The sequence below is a fragment of the Equus caballus genome, chromosome 11 (assembly GCF_041296265.1).
Source record: "Equus caballus isolate H_3958 breed thoroughbred chromosome 11, TB-T2T, whole genome shotgun sequence".
NCBI classification, from domain to species: Eukaryota; Metazoa; Chordata; class Mammalia; order Perissodactyla; family Equidae; genus Equus; species Equus caballus.
Genome location: NC_091694.1, coordinates 21775109 through 21793129, shown reverse-complemented (window position 1 = coordinate 21793129; position 18021 = coordinate 21775109). Strand labels below are relative to the sequence as shown.

The 18021-nt window shown below is 41.9% G+C and overlaps 1 protein-coding gene across 2 annotated transcripts; it reads right to left on the bottom strand.

The window, feature by feature from the left end:
- Positions 1 to 339: 339 nt before the first annotated feature.
- On the bottom strand, positions 340 to 16900 carry KRT23 (keratin 23). Of its 2 annotated transcripts, NM_001346192.1 has the most exon segments (8): positions 340 to 709; positions 2112 to 2143; positions 2983 to 3203; positions 5993 to 6115; positions 6202 to 6363; positions 7689 to 7845; positions 8516 to 8598; positions 13194 to 14598. In NM_001346192.1, coding segments are annotated over 8 exon segments (1287 nt in total). In that variant the 5' UTR covers positions 13608 to 14598; the 3' UTR covers positions 340 to 614.
- Positions 16901 to 18021: the final 1121 nt, after the last annotated feature.

Here is an 18021-nt window from a genome sequence, read left to right as displayed (position 1 = left end):
ACTCCCTTTTAGGCCCTTAAGTTTGGTTGGTTGGTTATTTATTTTTATGTGGGATAGAATAATTTTTGGGCATCTCACATTCTCAGTGAGGCTTTCTAGGCCTCCCTTTCTCTCTTTTTCCCCCTTCCTGCTGGCAGAAGTCTGGAGAGCCTTATGAGCCGCATCTCGTCCCTAGGTGGCACGGCTGCAGGGTAACAATTCTGCCCGTGTTTGGCTGCTCTGAACATGTTTAAAGCATTACGGTCCCTCTGGATCGTTCAGGGATAATGCTCTGAGAATCCCTCATTAGAATGAGACCTGTAGGTCTTATCTTTCCATATAATATAGAAAAAGACATGATGCAGCTGGTGGAGAGTTTTATTGACTACAAAACAGATACACAATGATGGGAATCTGAATATTGTACTAGGAAAGCAGAGCTTTAAGCTCATGAACTCATACTTTGATCCAAAAGGTGCAGCGGTACGTTAAGATCACTGTGGAACATCTGGTGAGATTGTTACAGAGAAAAAAATAGAAGTTTGATAACCCCAGGGGCACCTCTAAGGACTCACTCATTTGTGTCCGGGCAAGGACTTTCCATTGGGGAAAACAGGCAGAAACTTTTATTGGCCTCACGCACACCTTTGGATCTCATTCACTTGAGAAAGAATTACTCTCCCGTTGACACTCTCCTGTGTGATGGCCTTGATCCTTGGTGCTGCAGACGCTGAGGGAAAGAGCAATGAAGAGGTCACTGCCGTGCTTCTCCCACCATCTGAACTGTACTCATTTTCATTTCCCTGCTCTCAGCACCTGAAGGCTCTCTGTGCCTTCCAAAATGATCACTAAGCAATGTGACAGGCCTGCGGGAATGAAGAGAGATCTCACCGAGGAAGGATTTCCTCCCACCCTCCAGGAAATGAGGGGTCTGAACAGTGACAGTGTCATCTTCTAGAGGTCGAGAACTTCATCCTAGGTGTGCCTGAATCACAATCTAGTCTCTGACCATAAGCACTCAAGGAGTCCTTTCTGCTTATGTTGACTTTGTAGCACTTACATCACAGATTCTTTGAGCTTACAGAGCATTAAATGCCATTCTGGGCACCTGATTTTGAGATCTACAAAGCATGCTTATGAGAGATGGGTGAGAAGCCAGGGATGTTTATCATGGTCGCTGTTTTCAAAGATATGATTTATTTGACTAACGTTTTGTTGACACATTAGTAAACTGATTCTAGACCAGAGAGAAGAATTGAAACCATTAATACAGATATGGGGAGAACCTTGTTAAAATCAAACCTCTTGAACAGTAGATTGGGCCACCCTATCAAGTAATGGGTTCCCCATCCCTGGCCATGGGTAAGAGAGGCTGAAGGACCATTTGTCGGGAGCTTGCAGAGGGATAGCAGTTAGATCAACTGTTCTGTGATGGTTACTCGAGCTCTGATTCTCTGAATCTCTAACGCCTTAGAACCTTTTTACCATAAATGAATAGAAAGTCCCACTTGTTCCGCACTGTGGTTTCTTGGAGCTTTTCTGTGAGGTGTTAAAGGTAATCTGAGGACATGGAGTTCCCAGGTCACATGTATTTGGGAGCACTGTGTTATACGAAGTACAACGTCCTTTCTTCCCCACAGCAGTGCTTGTTCCATCTTGAACTTACTGACATGCAACATGACTCTTCACGAAGAGGAGAGTGGTATGTAGTGTTCTCAACTGTATCTGGCCATAGAGCACGTCTTTCATAATACTCAATTAAAATCTCATGGAATGCTAGTATTCAACAGAATATACTTGGGGAAATTATGTGAAATCATTTCCTTCTAATTTCCTAGGAGTTTAATAAACAGGCTCCATTACTTAATAGTGATGTGAAAATATTAATGATTGTTTTTATTTACTGCTTGCAAAGAACCTTCATATATATGGTTGAGGACAATATTGAGAGCTCATTTTTTTCTGTGTTATCTAACTTAAGTTAATCCAAGATTCCTGGCCATTTGGGAGTAAAATAAAAATTGAACACAGGACATTTAGGAGTACACTAAGGCTTATGAATATTACAGAATGGATAAATGTGCTGATTCATTTAAAAAAGTAGCTTCAAACAATGAAAGAAATTTTTTTACCTTTCACACTCGACTTAGATTCCTCCATTGTCCTATAAAAGTGATAAAGGTTAAAGCTCATTTTAGTATTAGCAACTATCATAAAAACCTCAAGATGAACTAACTTCCTTTGCCTGCTTGTAAATTTGTAGCTCTTTAATGAGGATAATTGTCTGAGCTCTGTAGTCTCAAGGTCATGAGTTCATGGGAGAATCCTCTGGATCCAGAAACCAGTGAGTACTGCCTCCCACCGACCCTGGGGTCAGAGAAGGTTTACCGGACCAGCTCCATCCTTTCAACTGGCTGCAGGTTTCCTCCCCTGGGATCCTTTCCTGGGTCTGGGTCTGAAGCCTGGAATGTCTGGGCTTTTCAGACTGTTCATTTTATTTTATTTATGTATTTTTTTAAAACTTCTAACCGTTTCTCTTGAGTCATAGGATGTATGTGCCCTTTTTGTGGACAGCTGTTTTCATTTTCCAAGGTGGTCAGAAGTACCAGATTGAAAATCTAGACATCTCAATCTCTTATGAATCTTTTCCTGCTATTAGGCTAAAATATTCCGCCAATCTTCCCTTTTTTTGGAGCCAAAATCACGTGCATTCCCACTGGGAAGCACTCTACCTGAACCTTGTTGGTTGTTTCTTTCTAGAGACTTTAATATACTAATTTTAACTGTTGGCTTCAAATCTCAGTGTCCTGGGAGTAAGAGCTGATTAATTCTCACTTGCTGCTTAATGAAATACAACCTGATCTAAGTATCTTCAGGAGAAATTCAACATAAATCTTTCTTTGTCTAGAGTGATGATTGCTAAAAGAATCTTAGGGTACATGAATGCACACACGAGCTGGATGTCCTTTGCCTCCTCCTCTCCCCTGCCAGCTTCTGCCTTACCCTTCACTCTCTCCGTCCAGGAGCTGACGGTACGTGGCGATTTCCTTCTCTAGGTGGGTTTTGATGCCCAGGAGGACCTTGTATTCGCTGTTCTGACGCTCCAGGTCATGGCGTAACTGCATCAGTTCCTCCTCATAGTGAGAGATTATCTGTTGCATGTCCTGGAGTTGGCAGGAGTACCGAGACTGGGTCTCTGATAACGTGTTTTCTAAAGCAGATTTCTGAAAAAAGAAATCATGTTTCTTTCCTTAATTGACTGGCGGCTTGATTGATTCAATAAGATGTGCTTGTTAAGTACTTAGGATACAGCGACCACTCAGCTAGGTGTCTTGGCAGCTGCTGGGGATGCAAAGATGAGAAGCAGGCTGACTTATAGGTTTGGGGCTTGGGCAGTGGGGAGTTGAGCGGTGTCAGGACTTTTGAAGCCCGTTTTCCCAGTGTAAAACCTTTGTGTCAGGGAGCTCTTGGCAACTTCGCTGCGCTCCTGTAGCGTTTATTGTTTACACCGCTCCTTTGGGATGGGGCATATGCTGCCTTGCTCTGATCTGTTCCTTACCTCCTCATGCTTACATTTTGTTTCTGCCAGATGGAAAACTCCTAGCGGGAGACGGCGACTGAGACTGCTGTCTGTTTTATCTCCAGAGAAGGGTGTCAAGTAGGGATGCCAGATAAAATAGAGGCCACTTAGTTAAACTCGAATTTCAGATGAGCAACGAGTAATTTTCTAGTACAAGTATGTCCCAAATATTGCCCCAATATTGCATAAAACATACTCATACTAAAAAAAACTTTGGTTTTTTATCTGAAATTCTAATCTAATTGGGTGTTCTACATTTTAATTCAGTTAATCTGGCAACCCTAGTCCCAAGCAATGCTTTTCGATTATGGCAATGGTAACAAATCGTCATTTTTGAGGAAATTTTAAAAGCTGCAAAATACAGTTGCTGGATACAGGATGCAGAGAACTGAGTTCAAGTCCCTGTTCTGTTTGGTGTTGCCACCTGCTTTCCTGGAGCACCTGACTTTCATCTTAAGGAGAAACTCATAACTGTGCTGGATACTCTCACTTTATCATGACTGCTAGCTTTCAGGGGGCTCTTAATGCTGCCTGGCCATTAAACCACATGTCCCTGGTCTACTTACTCTCCTCTTCTCCCAGAGGGCTATTTCATTCCTTCTCCTCTGTCTTCCAACCTCCCTCCTCCCTCTCCTTTCTCTCAGCCCATGGCCTTGCTTCCTATGTCGTTGAGGAGATGAAAGCCGCCGGGAGAGGACTCCCACAAGCTCTCACCATTACTTACACCCAGGTGGTTGAGTCTGTCCAGGTACTCATTTCCTCCTGTTACTTGGCATGAGCTGTCTGTGCTCCAGTCATCTCTGCAATTGCCTGCCTTCTTGCATCATCAGTGTTCTCCTCGCTACTAGATTATTCCCACTGGCTTTCAAATAGAATAATTTCTCCTACCTTAAAATTTTTCTCTCTTGAACCCATATCTACCTTCAGCTGTCATCCAATTGTTCTGATCGCCTTCACCTACAGCAAAGTTCCTCAAGGCATTGTCTATATCTGCTGTTTCAAATTCCTCTGGACACCCTCCAAGGTTCAAGGCTACATAGTCTGGCTCCGTTGTTACCCCATGGCCTCCCCTCCCTTCCCTCCTCTCCTCCTCTCCTTTCTTCTTCTCTTTGTTCACTCACTGCAGCCACAGTGGCTTCCCTGCTATTCCTCCAACCCATTGGACATACCTGTGCCTCATTGCTTGTGTATTTGCTGTTCCCTCCACCTGGAACCCCTCCCCCCATAGCCACATAATTCACCTCCTTACCACTTTCAGGGTTTTGCTCAACTGTCACCTTAACAGTAAAACCTTTCCTGACCACCTTGTTTAAAATGACATCTATTCACCCTGCCATGCCTTACCTCCCTTTCATGCTTCATTTCTTTGTAGCACTTTTCTCCGCCTAACATATTATGTATTTTGAAGATTCATGCATTTATTGTCTGTCATCCTCACTAGAATACGAACTCCTTTATTGTCAAATCTTCAGTGCTTAGAATAGTGTCAGATGGTGGAATGCATGGAAATGGATATAAATGCCTTGCTGACCTCACAGGGTGTTGTGAAATACTGTGTGTTAAAATATTTTGAAAGCTATAAAACTGTAATTATTTCTGGGCTCGTTATTATCACCTTGACAGCGCACATTTTAAACGTCTGTTCACCATCACTGATTCCTACAACATAACAGTAATTTACCATGTGCATCTACAATAAAATGAGCTAATCATTTCTCCTCAAGACTGAGGGCAGAGTGGTACTGGGGAATGATATTGATGAATGATTAGAAGATTCAGATAGGCTACAAAGGTACTCAAAGGATAGATTTTATTTAATGAATTTTGAGTGCTTATGACATTCACACAAAGCATTTTACTAAAAGACCATAAAGATTATAGAAATGACTTAGACTCAAGAACTTGTAGTTTGCTAGGTGATAAGACACATGTACAGTGATTGGAGTCAGCCAGGCCTGGGTGACCTGGAGTCATCCAGGTCACAGGCACATAACTTTTCTTTATTGGAGTTGGGGGGACAGGCTGGTTGTAAGTGGGGAGAGCACTAATAGAGATTATGGGAGTCTAGAGCTGCGCCGCCCCCAAAACACCACCTGGCTTCACCATTGACCTCTTACTAGCTGTGTGACCTTGGCTAATTTACTTAACTGTTTGGAGCTTTGGTTTACTTGTCCCTAAAATGGAGTTACTAAAACCTACCTGGAAAAGTTAATGTGAGGATTGATGACATTTAGTATAATGAACTCCCTAGCACACCATGGACGTTCAATGAATGATAGCTCTTGTTATCATCCTCATCATAAAACATTTGGGGGGAAAGTGGGAAGTGAGAGATGTCCCAAGGGAGTTGGGGAGATGGGCCCATGAGAGAGGTCAAAGAAGGCTTTGTGGAGGAGGTGGTACCCACCCAGGATTTTCCAAGCTCAGACTCACCCTGTTGCACTGTGCCTGCAGGTCGATCTCCAGGGCCTGGAAAGTACGCTTCAGTTCATGAATGTCACTTTGGCTGCTCTGCACAACTTTTGGATTGGCCGCCTCCTGGGCCATCATCGCTGACTGTGAGACCAAGCAAAGGGCAGAGGCATTGGCATTGGACCGCATGGAAATGGAACCTTCAGGGAGTCTGGGCACCTTTCTTTTACCTGCTCTTTATACCACGTGTCCAAATCTTGATGCTGCTTCTTTATTATAGACTCGTATTCCTGCCTCATATCCTGCAGGACCTTGATCAGATCTTCCCCTGGAGTTGTATCCACCTTCACATTGACCTTGAAGTCATTTGGCACACGATGTTCCTCCATTTCCTGTTTAATAACAGAAAAAGAAAATGAATTGGCTGTAATGATCAGAAGGCTGGAAGTGTATTGATTGGCAGCAGTTAATGGATCGTTTAGAACTTCAGCTTCTGTGGTTGCTACTCTTTCACTGGTTTGGTTTGGTTTCTCAGTTACTATTTGTTGATGACAAAATATTATGTACTTTTTTCTCTTATGCTTATACAGACAGATATCAAACAGCCTTTGTGATTACTGACTTAATTCCTGGTTGAAAACATTTCAGAAAGAATTGTGCTTAATAGTGTGTCAAGATTGACTTTCTTTTTTGAGGAGGATTAGCCCTGAGCTAACATCTCTTGCCAATCTTCCTCTTTTTGCTGAGGAATATTCGCCCTGAGCTAACATCTGTGCCTCTCTTCCTCTGTTTTATATTTGGGATGCCTGCCACAGAATGGCTTGATAAGCAATGCGTAGGTCCTTGCCTGGGATCCAAATTTGCGAACCCCGGGCCACAGAAGTGGAGTGTACAAACTTAACCGCTAAGCCATGGGGCTGGCCCCATCTGGTGTGTCAAGAACTCTTCAGCAAATGTTCATGGGTGAATCGACACATTTAAGCAGTTGAACATTTCGGGTTATAGACCAAAGCTTTTGGGAAGCAGTTCAGTAACCCAAAGCCAAAAGACGTAGAGGCTTTTAAAATCTCATCAATGCATTATGACTCTGTAGGACTGATGCCCATAGGATATGAAAACCAAGAAACCACAGGAAAGTTTTAATTAGCAGTCATTATCTGACCAGCTGTTCAGAAACTAAGGCTCTTTGATGTTCGTAAGCAATTTTGTTTGCCTAAAATGGGGACTGTTTTTCTACCATTTTATCAGAGTCTCAGGGACTTTAGATGGATAGTAACTTTTTAAAAGTCAGTTAAATGCCTCTGGAAATTAGGATTCTTAATTTTGCTACTAGTCACATTTACCTTGATCAGTGACAGATTCTCTTTATTCTATTGTCCCTCAATTTGCTGCACATTGGGTCAGTGAAGGAAGTTCAGTCTCACACGTTTGTTCTTACAGTGTAATAAAAAAAAGTCTGGGGAAATATTGTGTGTTAACAAAATTGTTGACCAATTCATCATTAATTGTGATTATATTTTGGCTGTTATATTTGACACGTGAGTAGATAATCTTGAAGTTGGAAAAATTAGATACTTATGTGGTTCCTTACGATTATTTAGGTTGAAGGACGATAGAACTGGCATTTGGATGGTAATGTCTTGTGTAGGTATTGAATCACTTGAAATGTGCAGGTTAAGAGCAGTACCAGTTATCAGGAGCCCCCGGGGAGTTATACCTGCTCGTGGTGCTTCTTCATGAGGATGAGCTCCTTCCTCATTCCCTCAACCTCCTGTTCCAGGTCTGTTGTGACAATGGTCAGATTATCCAAGGTCTTTCGGAGACCCTCAACTTCAGCTTCCAAGTCTTTCTTGAAGGAGTGTTCATTATCATACCTTTGATTAGAAGGAAGGGAAGAGCACATCTGCTGTTGGAAGGCTCTGGTCTTTTAAGGATTTACTTTCGTTTAGAGGCGAATCTCTTACCTTTTAGGTTTAATGGGAGCAAATGAATACATACTTTGCAAGCTTCATATGTCTATTTCATGCAGGTTTTTCTGTGATGGTGATTCAAAGTTATTTTTTTTAATTAGAGTAAAATAATAAACAGTCATGTGGCCAGCACTTATATTTAGCAACCATTAACGTTTTGTCATGTTTGCTTATTTTTATATTCTATTTTGTATTTTGAAGTAAATTACAGACATTATGATATTTCACCCCCTAAATACTTCAGAATGCATTTAAAGAAAAAGACATTTTTCTAAATAAGCATAACATTATCACACCTAAAAAATTAATAACAACTCTTCAATGTCATCTAATTATTGCCTCATATTCAAATTTTCCCATACCAAAAATTGTATTTTATAGCTGGCTTGTTTAAACTAGGGTCCAGTCAAGTATTTGTTCTTGTTACACCTTTTAATTATATCTCAGGAAGATTTTACGTGTGGGCAAGTGTGAGATAAGTTTTCCTTCTGCAAAACAAAAACAAGAGGAACCCAAAAAACAAAACAAAACCACCAAACAAAAACCCCCGCAACACCGTGAAGAAGGAACTTACTTGAGGCTGAAGTCATCCACGGCCATCCTGGCGTTGTCAATGAGAAGAATGATCTGAGCGTTGGTCAGCTTACCATCCACTATCTGTAAAACACGTGCCAAGAGTCTTCTCAGTCAGACACACACACAGGGGAGCTGCACTTCTGCCCTCTAGTCTCCTGAGAATTTGACTTGTCAGCGTAGATGCCTTCCATTTTGGCAGAGGAACAATGAATAATCAAATCAGTAAATGTTTGCTGAGCGCTTACTAGGTGGAAAGCATCAGAACGATTTTATAGCAAGGATATGGTTGCAGCCAGTTTCATGGTCTTTTTTTACACTGAGCTTTGACCGGCTAGGATTGATGCCACTGCTGAAAGAATGATATGGGAAGGGAAGGAGAGGCATCGTTCAAATGCCTTCTGACTTTCTAGTATGATGAACGCGTCTTCATGTTCTGCTTAAGCTCATCCACGTTGGAAGTTGTTAAACGAGGTTTAGGTTCTGACCCTTTTCTTATTGTGAATATTAGTTTGGCTCCCCTAAAGGGCAGTAATTATTTCAGATGGATGTAATTCTTCTTCCCGATAGCATTCGTGTTTCTGCTCAGTGATATTGACCAAAGTGTCACTGAGACAAACTATCGCTGATACTACTTCGTCAAACTAATTTTAAGTATATTTTATAGTAGTCATCACATGACATAATTATTTTTTGCCCAAAGTGACTCTAGCCCTACACATAACTTGTGGGTAATGTGTATGTGTTTCTAACTTAGTCTGTGATAAGAATGCCCCAGTTGTAGCTTTTAAAATATTCACTGAAATAATTCTTTACCTTAGAATGAAGCAGCTTAATAAATACTAACTGTGGTAAAGCCTTCAGGTAAAGACTTTCACTAGATGTTTAGATATGTTTTTACTATAAAGAGAAAAATATTGTTGGAAGTATCCACACGAGCAATCGCGTGTAGATGTGTGATTTGTAAATACGTCTAGGCATTTGTGATCAGAGAAATAGTGCTCATTTGATGTAAGTCACTGTCTTCAGGAAATTGGGTGGAAGATCTCTCAATGTCAAAAGTATAATACTACTTTTGTACCAAGTATTGTGCTGAACTAGGAACTCAGAGATTTTCCTTTTATTTCTTGTTACTGAACATCCGCGTGAACTTGGCCAGTCGCTCCACTCCCTGGGCTTCCATTTCACTGTCTGTTAGATAAGTAGTTTACACTAGAAACAGGTAACATTAGAGGTCCTAGTCCAAACTTCTGCAACTTGGTTGGACCAGAGAATCCTGTGACATTCCTGTTGTGTTTATACAGATAATTCCTTTATTTAGAAAGGAGTTTTTAGGACAAAGTTATACCTCAATACAAAGGCACCTTTTAAGAATCTGGTCCTATTCAAAGCTCCACTGATAACCTGGAATTTGGTGTCATGAATGCACAATAGCAGGATTCAGAGGGGGTAGGAACACTGGGTCTGGAACTCAGAGAGCAGGACCTGGGCTCCCGCGCCGGCGCCCGCGAACTGAGTGAGCTTGCTGAGTCTCAGTTTCTTCATCCACAAAAAGGCAATAAAAATAGCCACTTCATCAGAGTTGTGAGAATTAGATTAGAAGAGATTAAATAAAATAATGTAAAATACTTAGCATATTCTGGGCATACTGTAGACACTCTGAAAAATTAGTTGAAACTAAATGAGTTCAGAAAAATGTAAATTGTTTAATGTTCTTTTTTCAAATCTAACACTTTTGCAATTAGAGCCAATGTCTGTATTGGATAAACCCCAGGTTTTATATGTTGGGATGCATTCTCAAACTTTTAACTGTTGGTGGTGGAAGATAGCCAGGCTGGCTGCGCCTGCCCAATTTCGTTCTTCCCTTGGTGGATGCCAAATGGTACTGTGACTGCTTCCTTTGCTCTTGTCTCCCCTCCATAGTGCTGCTCAGGGACTTTCTTACCAGCGCCTTTCCCTCCAGCCTCTTTATTCTTTGCCTTATCTAAGCGCATGGGAAATGAAAAGTAGCTCCATCCAAAAGGCCTGAGGATCCCTGGGGTTAGCATTAGTTGTGCACTGAGGTGTGGACTGACATCCAGAGTAACCATGCACTATACACCCCACGGAATCAGAAAATCAAAAATACCGTCTGTGGGCTTATTTGGCTTTTCTGAGTCAAACTGATCATTTATCCATTGCAAGCCCCACGTCAAGAGTCTGATTCCCTAGGCAGCATTCTCATGGTTCCTGAGTGGTGAATTCTGAAATGTACTCGATGTGGAGTACATTTAAAAACTGAAACTATTTCCCACTGTTCGGGTTACCTGATACAATATGATGATGCAGTCCCTGTTTCTGAGACATCCTTCACCGTAATGAATGGATCAGGGTGGATTGAGCAACAGTATATGAGGCATAGGCTTTGCATTGTATGTTATAATTAATCATCTGGATTCTCCCCAAGGTCCTGAGTTCATTCTTTTAAAAGAATCTAGTTGATGTGTTATTGCACCATTTTCACCCCAGGGTGTGTAATCTCGTCCCAGGGAGAGGAAAATAGAATTTTTGACCATGAACCAAAATCCCAAATATAGCAGTGTTGTGAGCTATTCTAATATTCTAATACCCCTATGACTGTGTCCAATTCTGTGTTTCAAAGGGATTGGATTAATTTTTGAACTCAATTTCTTGTAGACTTCTTGAGTAACGTTTAATACCCCTGAAGTGGGGGTGGGAGAATGCCGTGTCTACTCAGAACACTTCATCCAGGCCCGGGCAGGGGTCAGCCCCAAGTGGTTGTGGGAACTCTTTGGGCCTCTATTTTCTCACCTGCAAACAAGGGAGGTCGGGATAGATAGACAAACTCCACGTCGGTTATTTTCTTCAAACAAGGAGAAAATACAACTGAAGTAAGAAATCCAGAAAAGAGTAGAATTTGAAGCTGAAGAAGCTTCCCATTGAATGTCAGAACCTAGAATCCCGGGCTTTTTGGAGACGGGGCAAGCCACCCCCTCCTCGTCATTGCCCCGACTCACACGTCTCAATTCTGCTCCAAGGAATTTAGGCAGCCACTTGGTCTCAGTCTCCTCATCTATAAGTCAAGGATAGAAATACCTGCCTCACAGAGTGAGATAATGCATATGAAATATGTGTTGCATGATTAAAAATGCCAATGTAATGCATTATCTTTATTAATAAATACTCTTATTTTTGTATGAGGTGTGCTAGTCAGCACGATGCTGTATGGAAATTATAAGGCCATTGAAACAGACTGGGGTTAGAATTCCACCTCTGCCTCTTGCTGGTGGCTTCGGATGGCTAGTTCACTTTTCTGAGTTTCAGTTTCTTTCCAGGGTTGTTGTGAGAATTAAATTAGATGATGTAGAACATTTCCATCAGTGCAGAAAGCTCTTGGACAGCGCTTATATGTGTATTAAATAACCAGCATGATGCCTGGCATACAATAAGAGCTCAATAAATATTTCCCTCCCTTTTCCCCCTTTCCCTCCTTCTCTCTGCTGTCAGCTAGTGAATTATTTGACCAGGTCTAATCTCGTATTTCCTTTGGGAGTTATGTTCTCAGCTGTCCATTTGCAAAAATCTCCTATTGTCTCCATTCTAAAACCAAAGCAACTTTATTAATGAAAAAGAATGGTGAGGTGTGTTGAGTCACCTTGTTTTTTTCATAAAGACAACCAAGTACTATATAGTTAAAGTAATTACACAGCCAGTTATCAGGTTGATTATTCAATAATTAGGGTTCATTATGAGGACAGATTTTTATTATCTTGATTGGTCCTTCCTACATTTAAGAAAGGACGACTGAGTGTTGAGAAATAATACTGTATAAATATTGGAACCCCATGATGCCCTTTCTAGGACAGGTTAAATCATGATCTTACAAGGAGTTTCCTGGGGTTACTTTCCATAAGAAGGAAGTTACATACCTTTAAAAAATAACATATGAAATGACTAGATTCCCTCTACTTCTAGCCAATATTATGAGACATCCCAGAAAGTATAAGTTTAGCTTTTTTAGTGTTTGGTTAAAAAGTTACTTATTTTTTGAAGAAGTCTCCTTAACCCACCCTAACTCTAAGCTTCCAAAAATTATGCTCATTTTACTTTTTCTTCTAGCAATGTGCCATTTTCAGAACTGTGAGCAGTTAGAACTCAGAACTTCCAGCAGCCCTCAGAAGGAAATAGCCAGGGGTGTCACAATGATGTATCTGCTAGTGGAGTGACATTTTTTAGGTGTGATCTCCAAAATAGTATAACTCAGCCTTTTTTGGGTGGATAATTACACCTTCGCTAGGATTTTGAAGTGGAGCAGAACTGACGTAATGAGCAGTAAATGCTCTCTTGTGCCTTGTGCACTGAGCATGTGGAATGAATACCAGCCCTTATCATTACTGTTACATGGCTGGATCATAAGTGATACTGGACAGCAGCTGATGCCCTTACATTTTTTAAGTTTTCTGCATAATTTATGTATAGAAAAATAAATATAGAGAACAGACTTTCCCAAGTCCAGATTTAAGGTATAAGAAGAAAATCTTCTTGAATACCTTTGTTCACAATTACTTTAAGGTCTTTTGCCATTCTCCTGGAAATTGTTTTTTGTACGGATCTCTCCTCCCATGGGTTCCCTGGAAATGCAGCACCCTCTTGAGTTCCAGGGTCACCCAGGATCTTACCTGCTCCTGCAGGTGGCTGATGTTTTCCTCATATTGTGAGTAATCTTGCTTACTGCCAGGGTCTCTCTCCTGATGCCACTTCAGGATGCGACTTTCGAGCTTCATGTTGGCCTCCTCCAGGGCACGCACCTTGTCCAGGTAGGAGGCTAGGCGGTTATTGAGGTTCTGCATGGTCTCCTTCCCATTTCCACCTAGGAGGCAACTGCCTCTTCCAGACCCCCAGGACCCTCCGGGGGGCGGGCAGCTTGGTGAGGTGAAGGAAAGGGAGATGCGGACACCTCCTGCTCCACCATGGACGCTGGGAGCCCGGGGGAAGCTCCCCGGCCAGCCCCTAGTGCCATATGCTCCCCGGCCAGACCATGTGCCATGGAGGGAGCCCGAGAGGGTCTGGCTGAAGCTGTGGCTGGAGTTCATGGTCCCATCTGTGTTTGGGGCAGGGCCGGACTCTGCTCCACTCCCTGGCACCACAGAACTGCGCTGCCCCAGACTGCCCCGGATGCTTTTATGCCCTTTGCTGTGGGAGTTCCCTTCTCTGACAACTGTACCAACAAGATCATATCGTTGTGCAACATGTGTTTCCTCTTGGTCAACCCTGAATTGCCCCTGGGCCTTCACACCCGTTGTTGTTGTTTAGAGCCACATCAGTGTATCAGTTTGCTTCTCCCTTCCAGTTGTAAGCCGGAGGTGTGGTCCACACCTTAGGGGGGTGTCAGTCTCCGGTGTCTTTCTAATCTTTCCATGGAGTTTTTCCATTGTTCATTTATCAGTGAAGAGTCAGATTAAAGACCACAAAAAGGTTATTTGGTGTAGTATAGATTGCCTTTTAAAAAGTAGGCATTAAACACACAGACTCACACATCCACACCCCCTAAATAAACAAACCCCAGCTCTAAAGCGAAGGTGGGAGAGACTCACAAGGGAAGAGCCAGATCAGAACAGAATCTCTGATCCTGGAATGAAAATACTCGCGCTGAGGAAATGGAGAATGTTCTGAATATCTGATGCCTTTGTGGCAGTCGCTGTCTGATGGAAAGTAATTTCAAAGGGATGGTTCTTAAGAACAAACCCTCAATTATAATTAATTAATGAATGACCGAGCCTTCCACTTCCAGAGTGCCTTTCATCCCCAGCACACCTCAAAACCAAACAACCCTGGCCTGTGCTCAGGACTTCTCTTGCTCCTGGGAGGAATGCAGCCTTTGTTAAGTGGCCAGCAGCCCTGTCCCGGCTGAACCCTGCATAGGCTGGGCTCTGTGTGTCTGTGACCTGCAGAGAGGACGGAGGAAAACAGGAAATGTGCCATGGGTTGTCTAACGTGCTTGATGAATATTATGGTTCGTCTGCCAAGGTAAAGGTTAGGAATGAATAAAGAAATAGTCTGGGGGTGGGGAGCCATGTGGTGGTTACTGGCAACAAGATTTAAAGGGGACTTAGAAATAAAATGTCGACATCGGAAGGGACTTTAGCGTTCCTCCGTTCAAGCCATTAATTTTACAGGTGAAGAAAACTGAGGCCTGTCAGGAGTAGGATATGGCAGAGGACTGATGGTGGGTTAGTGGCAAAGCCAGGGCCGGATTCTTTCTGCCACACAACACTGTTATCATTGAGTTGAATCTTGATGGAGTTCTGTGCAACACTTCTTTTTCATAATAGTGATAATGGAATTTCCCCGTTTACATAGCCCTTTGATATTCTTTATTTAATACACACAACAACTCTTGATGTAACCAGGCAAGGGTTGTTGTCTCCATTTTACAGGTAAAGAATCAGGGGCTCATGGAGGTGAATGATTCAGAGCTGATTTGCATGTGCAGTGTAATTCAACACGCGAATTTGTGGGTGTCGTGGCCTTATCTGTACTGTTTCCACTGCTTGGAAAGTCACTGCCTGTGCTGCCCATGCCTGCTCCCCGCCTTAAGATGTGGTTTGAGGGTTACCTCCTTCAACAATTGTTCTCTGAATTTTCCCGCATGACTTGGGTGTCCCTTCTATGACGAAACCGCCTCTTCTGGATCCTAAGATCCTCCAGAGGAACAGACAGCTTGGTGTCCCTGCCCCACTGCAGAGGCTAGGAGTCCCCAGCAGGGCCCCGCCGCCTCCCTGGCCCTAAGTCTATCCCTGTTCTTTCACTCACCACTGCATTTGTCACACTCCTCTGGAACTGCAGTCTTCTTGAAAGCAGGGATTATGTCTTCCGTCTTTCAAGCATCAAAGTCTGGCTTCGTATTGGCGTTTCATAAGTGTGAGTTAACCCAATAATGAACTTTTTAGAGTCAGGATTTTAACTCAGGTCCTCTGATGCAGTTACTGCCTGCCCCTTTGAGGAGTGTGAGATGTAAAACCAGATAGTAGAATAAAGCCTCTTCAAGGGGTGAACTAGCCAGCCACAAAGGCGAAATCATTCCTAATTACAAATAAAATCACCTAAAGCACACCAGCTCTGCTTGTCTGCCCTGGCAACAAAACCTTGCAAAAGTCCTCCAGACTTTCCTCATCTCACTGTGCACAAGATGGAAAAATTTAGTCAAGACTAAAGGAAGCCTTGGGGGTGCTTAGAGGGAGCCCTCTGTTAAAGTGTTGTGCAGTCACTTACATCTGAACATGAGAGAAAGACAAAAGGGAGATGAGGTAAAAACAGAGCAAATGAGGGAAACGTAGATTTGCTCAGACGTGTGGTGCAAGCCGTGTGTTGACGGATGGGGGTGGTTCCTGATCATCTGTTTTGACTCAAGGTTGGGTCGGCTCTGGTTTGAGTTCACATGGACCAGCCTCACAAATGAGAACATCCATCTCTAGGACGTGCAAGAGCCAGGCTGCACTCCGTTTCTCTAAACTCTCTCGTGATAATCTGCAATGGAACCGATCATTTCTCTGCCCATTTCAGGCGTGTCTGAGTGGCAGTGACTTATTAGCCCTGTAAATTTGGCCTGTGCATCATTTTACAGGAGTATGTAGGAGTCTGGATTTATAGAAGTTAGCCTCCAGCAAAATATTTCCTGTATTATAGCAGCACCAGGGCACGGGAAAATTGGTAAAGAGATTTGAGAGGACTAGAGAGAAGTAATCTCTTCTAGAACTCTGGTACAATGATTTTCCATGTAATTTACAATGTGTGGAGTTCCACTGGATTTTAAAAGAAATGGTGGGGCATTTTTTTTGGTAAAAATGATATATGCTTATCATAAAAAATTCAAGTAATACATAAAAAAGTATAAGAAAAAAGATCTTGAAAAACTTCTTAATTCTACCATACAGACAACCATTGGTAAGTTTGGTGAACATTATTTCAGATACTCTCCACAGGTGGATGGCTAAAATAATTTTAGAAAGATGAGTTCATACAGTTTATTCTATTTTAGAAGAAGTAAGCTAATTAAAAAATTTAGTTGACAGGCTAAAATGAATTCACTTTAGTTATGTGTTTTCTATAGGAATTTTAAACATTCATCACATTATTTTATTTTTATAATTTTTAAAGAACATAAAATGACCTGTAAATGCCAGTATTTGTGGAATGACAGAACTGGAAAGGCCAACAACGTCATTTATTGCAGCTTTCTGCTTTTAGGTAGGTCAACTGCAAATTGCTGAGGGTATTTTTTTTTTTTTTAAGATTTTTAGTTTTCCTTTTTCTCCCAAAGCCCCCGGTACATAGTTGTGTATTTTTAGTTGTGGGTCCTTCTAGTTGTGGCATGTGGGATGCCACCTCAGCATGGCCTGATGAGCGGTGCCATGTCTGCGCCCAGGATTCTAGCTGGTGAAACCTCGGGCCGTTGAAACAAAGTGTGCGAACTCAACCACTCGGCCACGGGGCTGGCCCCACTGAAGGTATTTTTAAACTGTTTTTAAAGAACTCAAGGGATAAAGGATCAATTGCATTCTCAGTAGATGTCCAACATTTACTCGTCCTTTTGGTCAATGAGCATTTCACCTGTGATATGGTTTCATGATTTTTTTAAAAATTTCTATTGAGTTCAAATTGTTCAGAATATAAATTGTTCTTCTTTGCATGACTTTCCAGCTAAAAGATTTGTAATTTTCACATTTAGTTCATCTTTCTGATGAACTGAGATGTTGTCATTAAAAGGAAATGGGTATTTTGCAGGGGGTTGAGTGGTGAGTGAACGAATGGGGTTGCACGTGGGTGCATTAGGGATCAGATGGGAGCCCTGTCAACAGTTAGTTGTCATTAACTGAAAGCACAGTGTGTTTGTGCCTTTTAAAGACAATCATTCCATCCCTGAAGCGTTCTATAGGCCCCCTCTTCTTTATAGTGAGAGAAGAATGGCCAAAACAACACCCAAATAGACTTTTACTATGCATGACATTTCAGAACAGATGAGTAGTAGAGCTTCAGGAAAAATTGCTGTGTCATTATCCTGTGATTTGGAGGGTTACATAAAAAGACTAGATGTTTATAGAAATAAAACACAGCTTCTGCAATGACACCAGGTCAGACATTTTATAAATGCCTAGGTTTATCAAACTCTGGCCAAATCAAAAGAAAATTTTCTCATATTTTGATTTTTCCAGAAAAAAGAGGCCAACAGATAAAAGGTTTAAATTAAAAAGTATCCAACATAGTGTTTCAGACGAGGAGGGAAGGTAAACCAATGTAAAATTGCTTCCAAATAGTATCTGTATATATTGACTGATATACAGGGAAAAATAATTAAAAACACACACAGGCAAAAAGAGTTTTAAGATTACAGAAGGAAATTTCCTCAAACAGTATGTCTTGAGATAAATGTGTTGGAAACCCTTCTTAATCTGGTTTTTAGAAGCTGGAGAGAATTAGATAAGGATGCAGCAGTAGACAGAGCCTTGT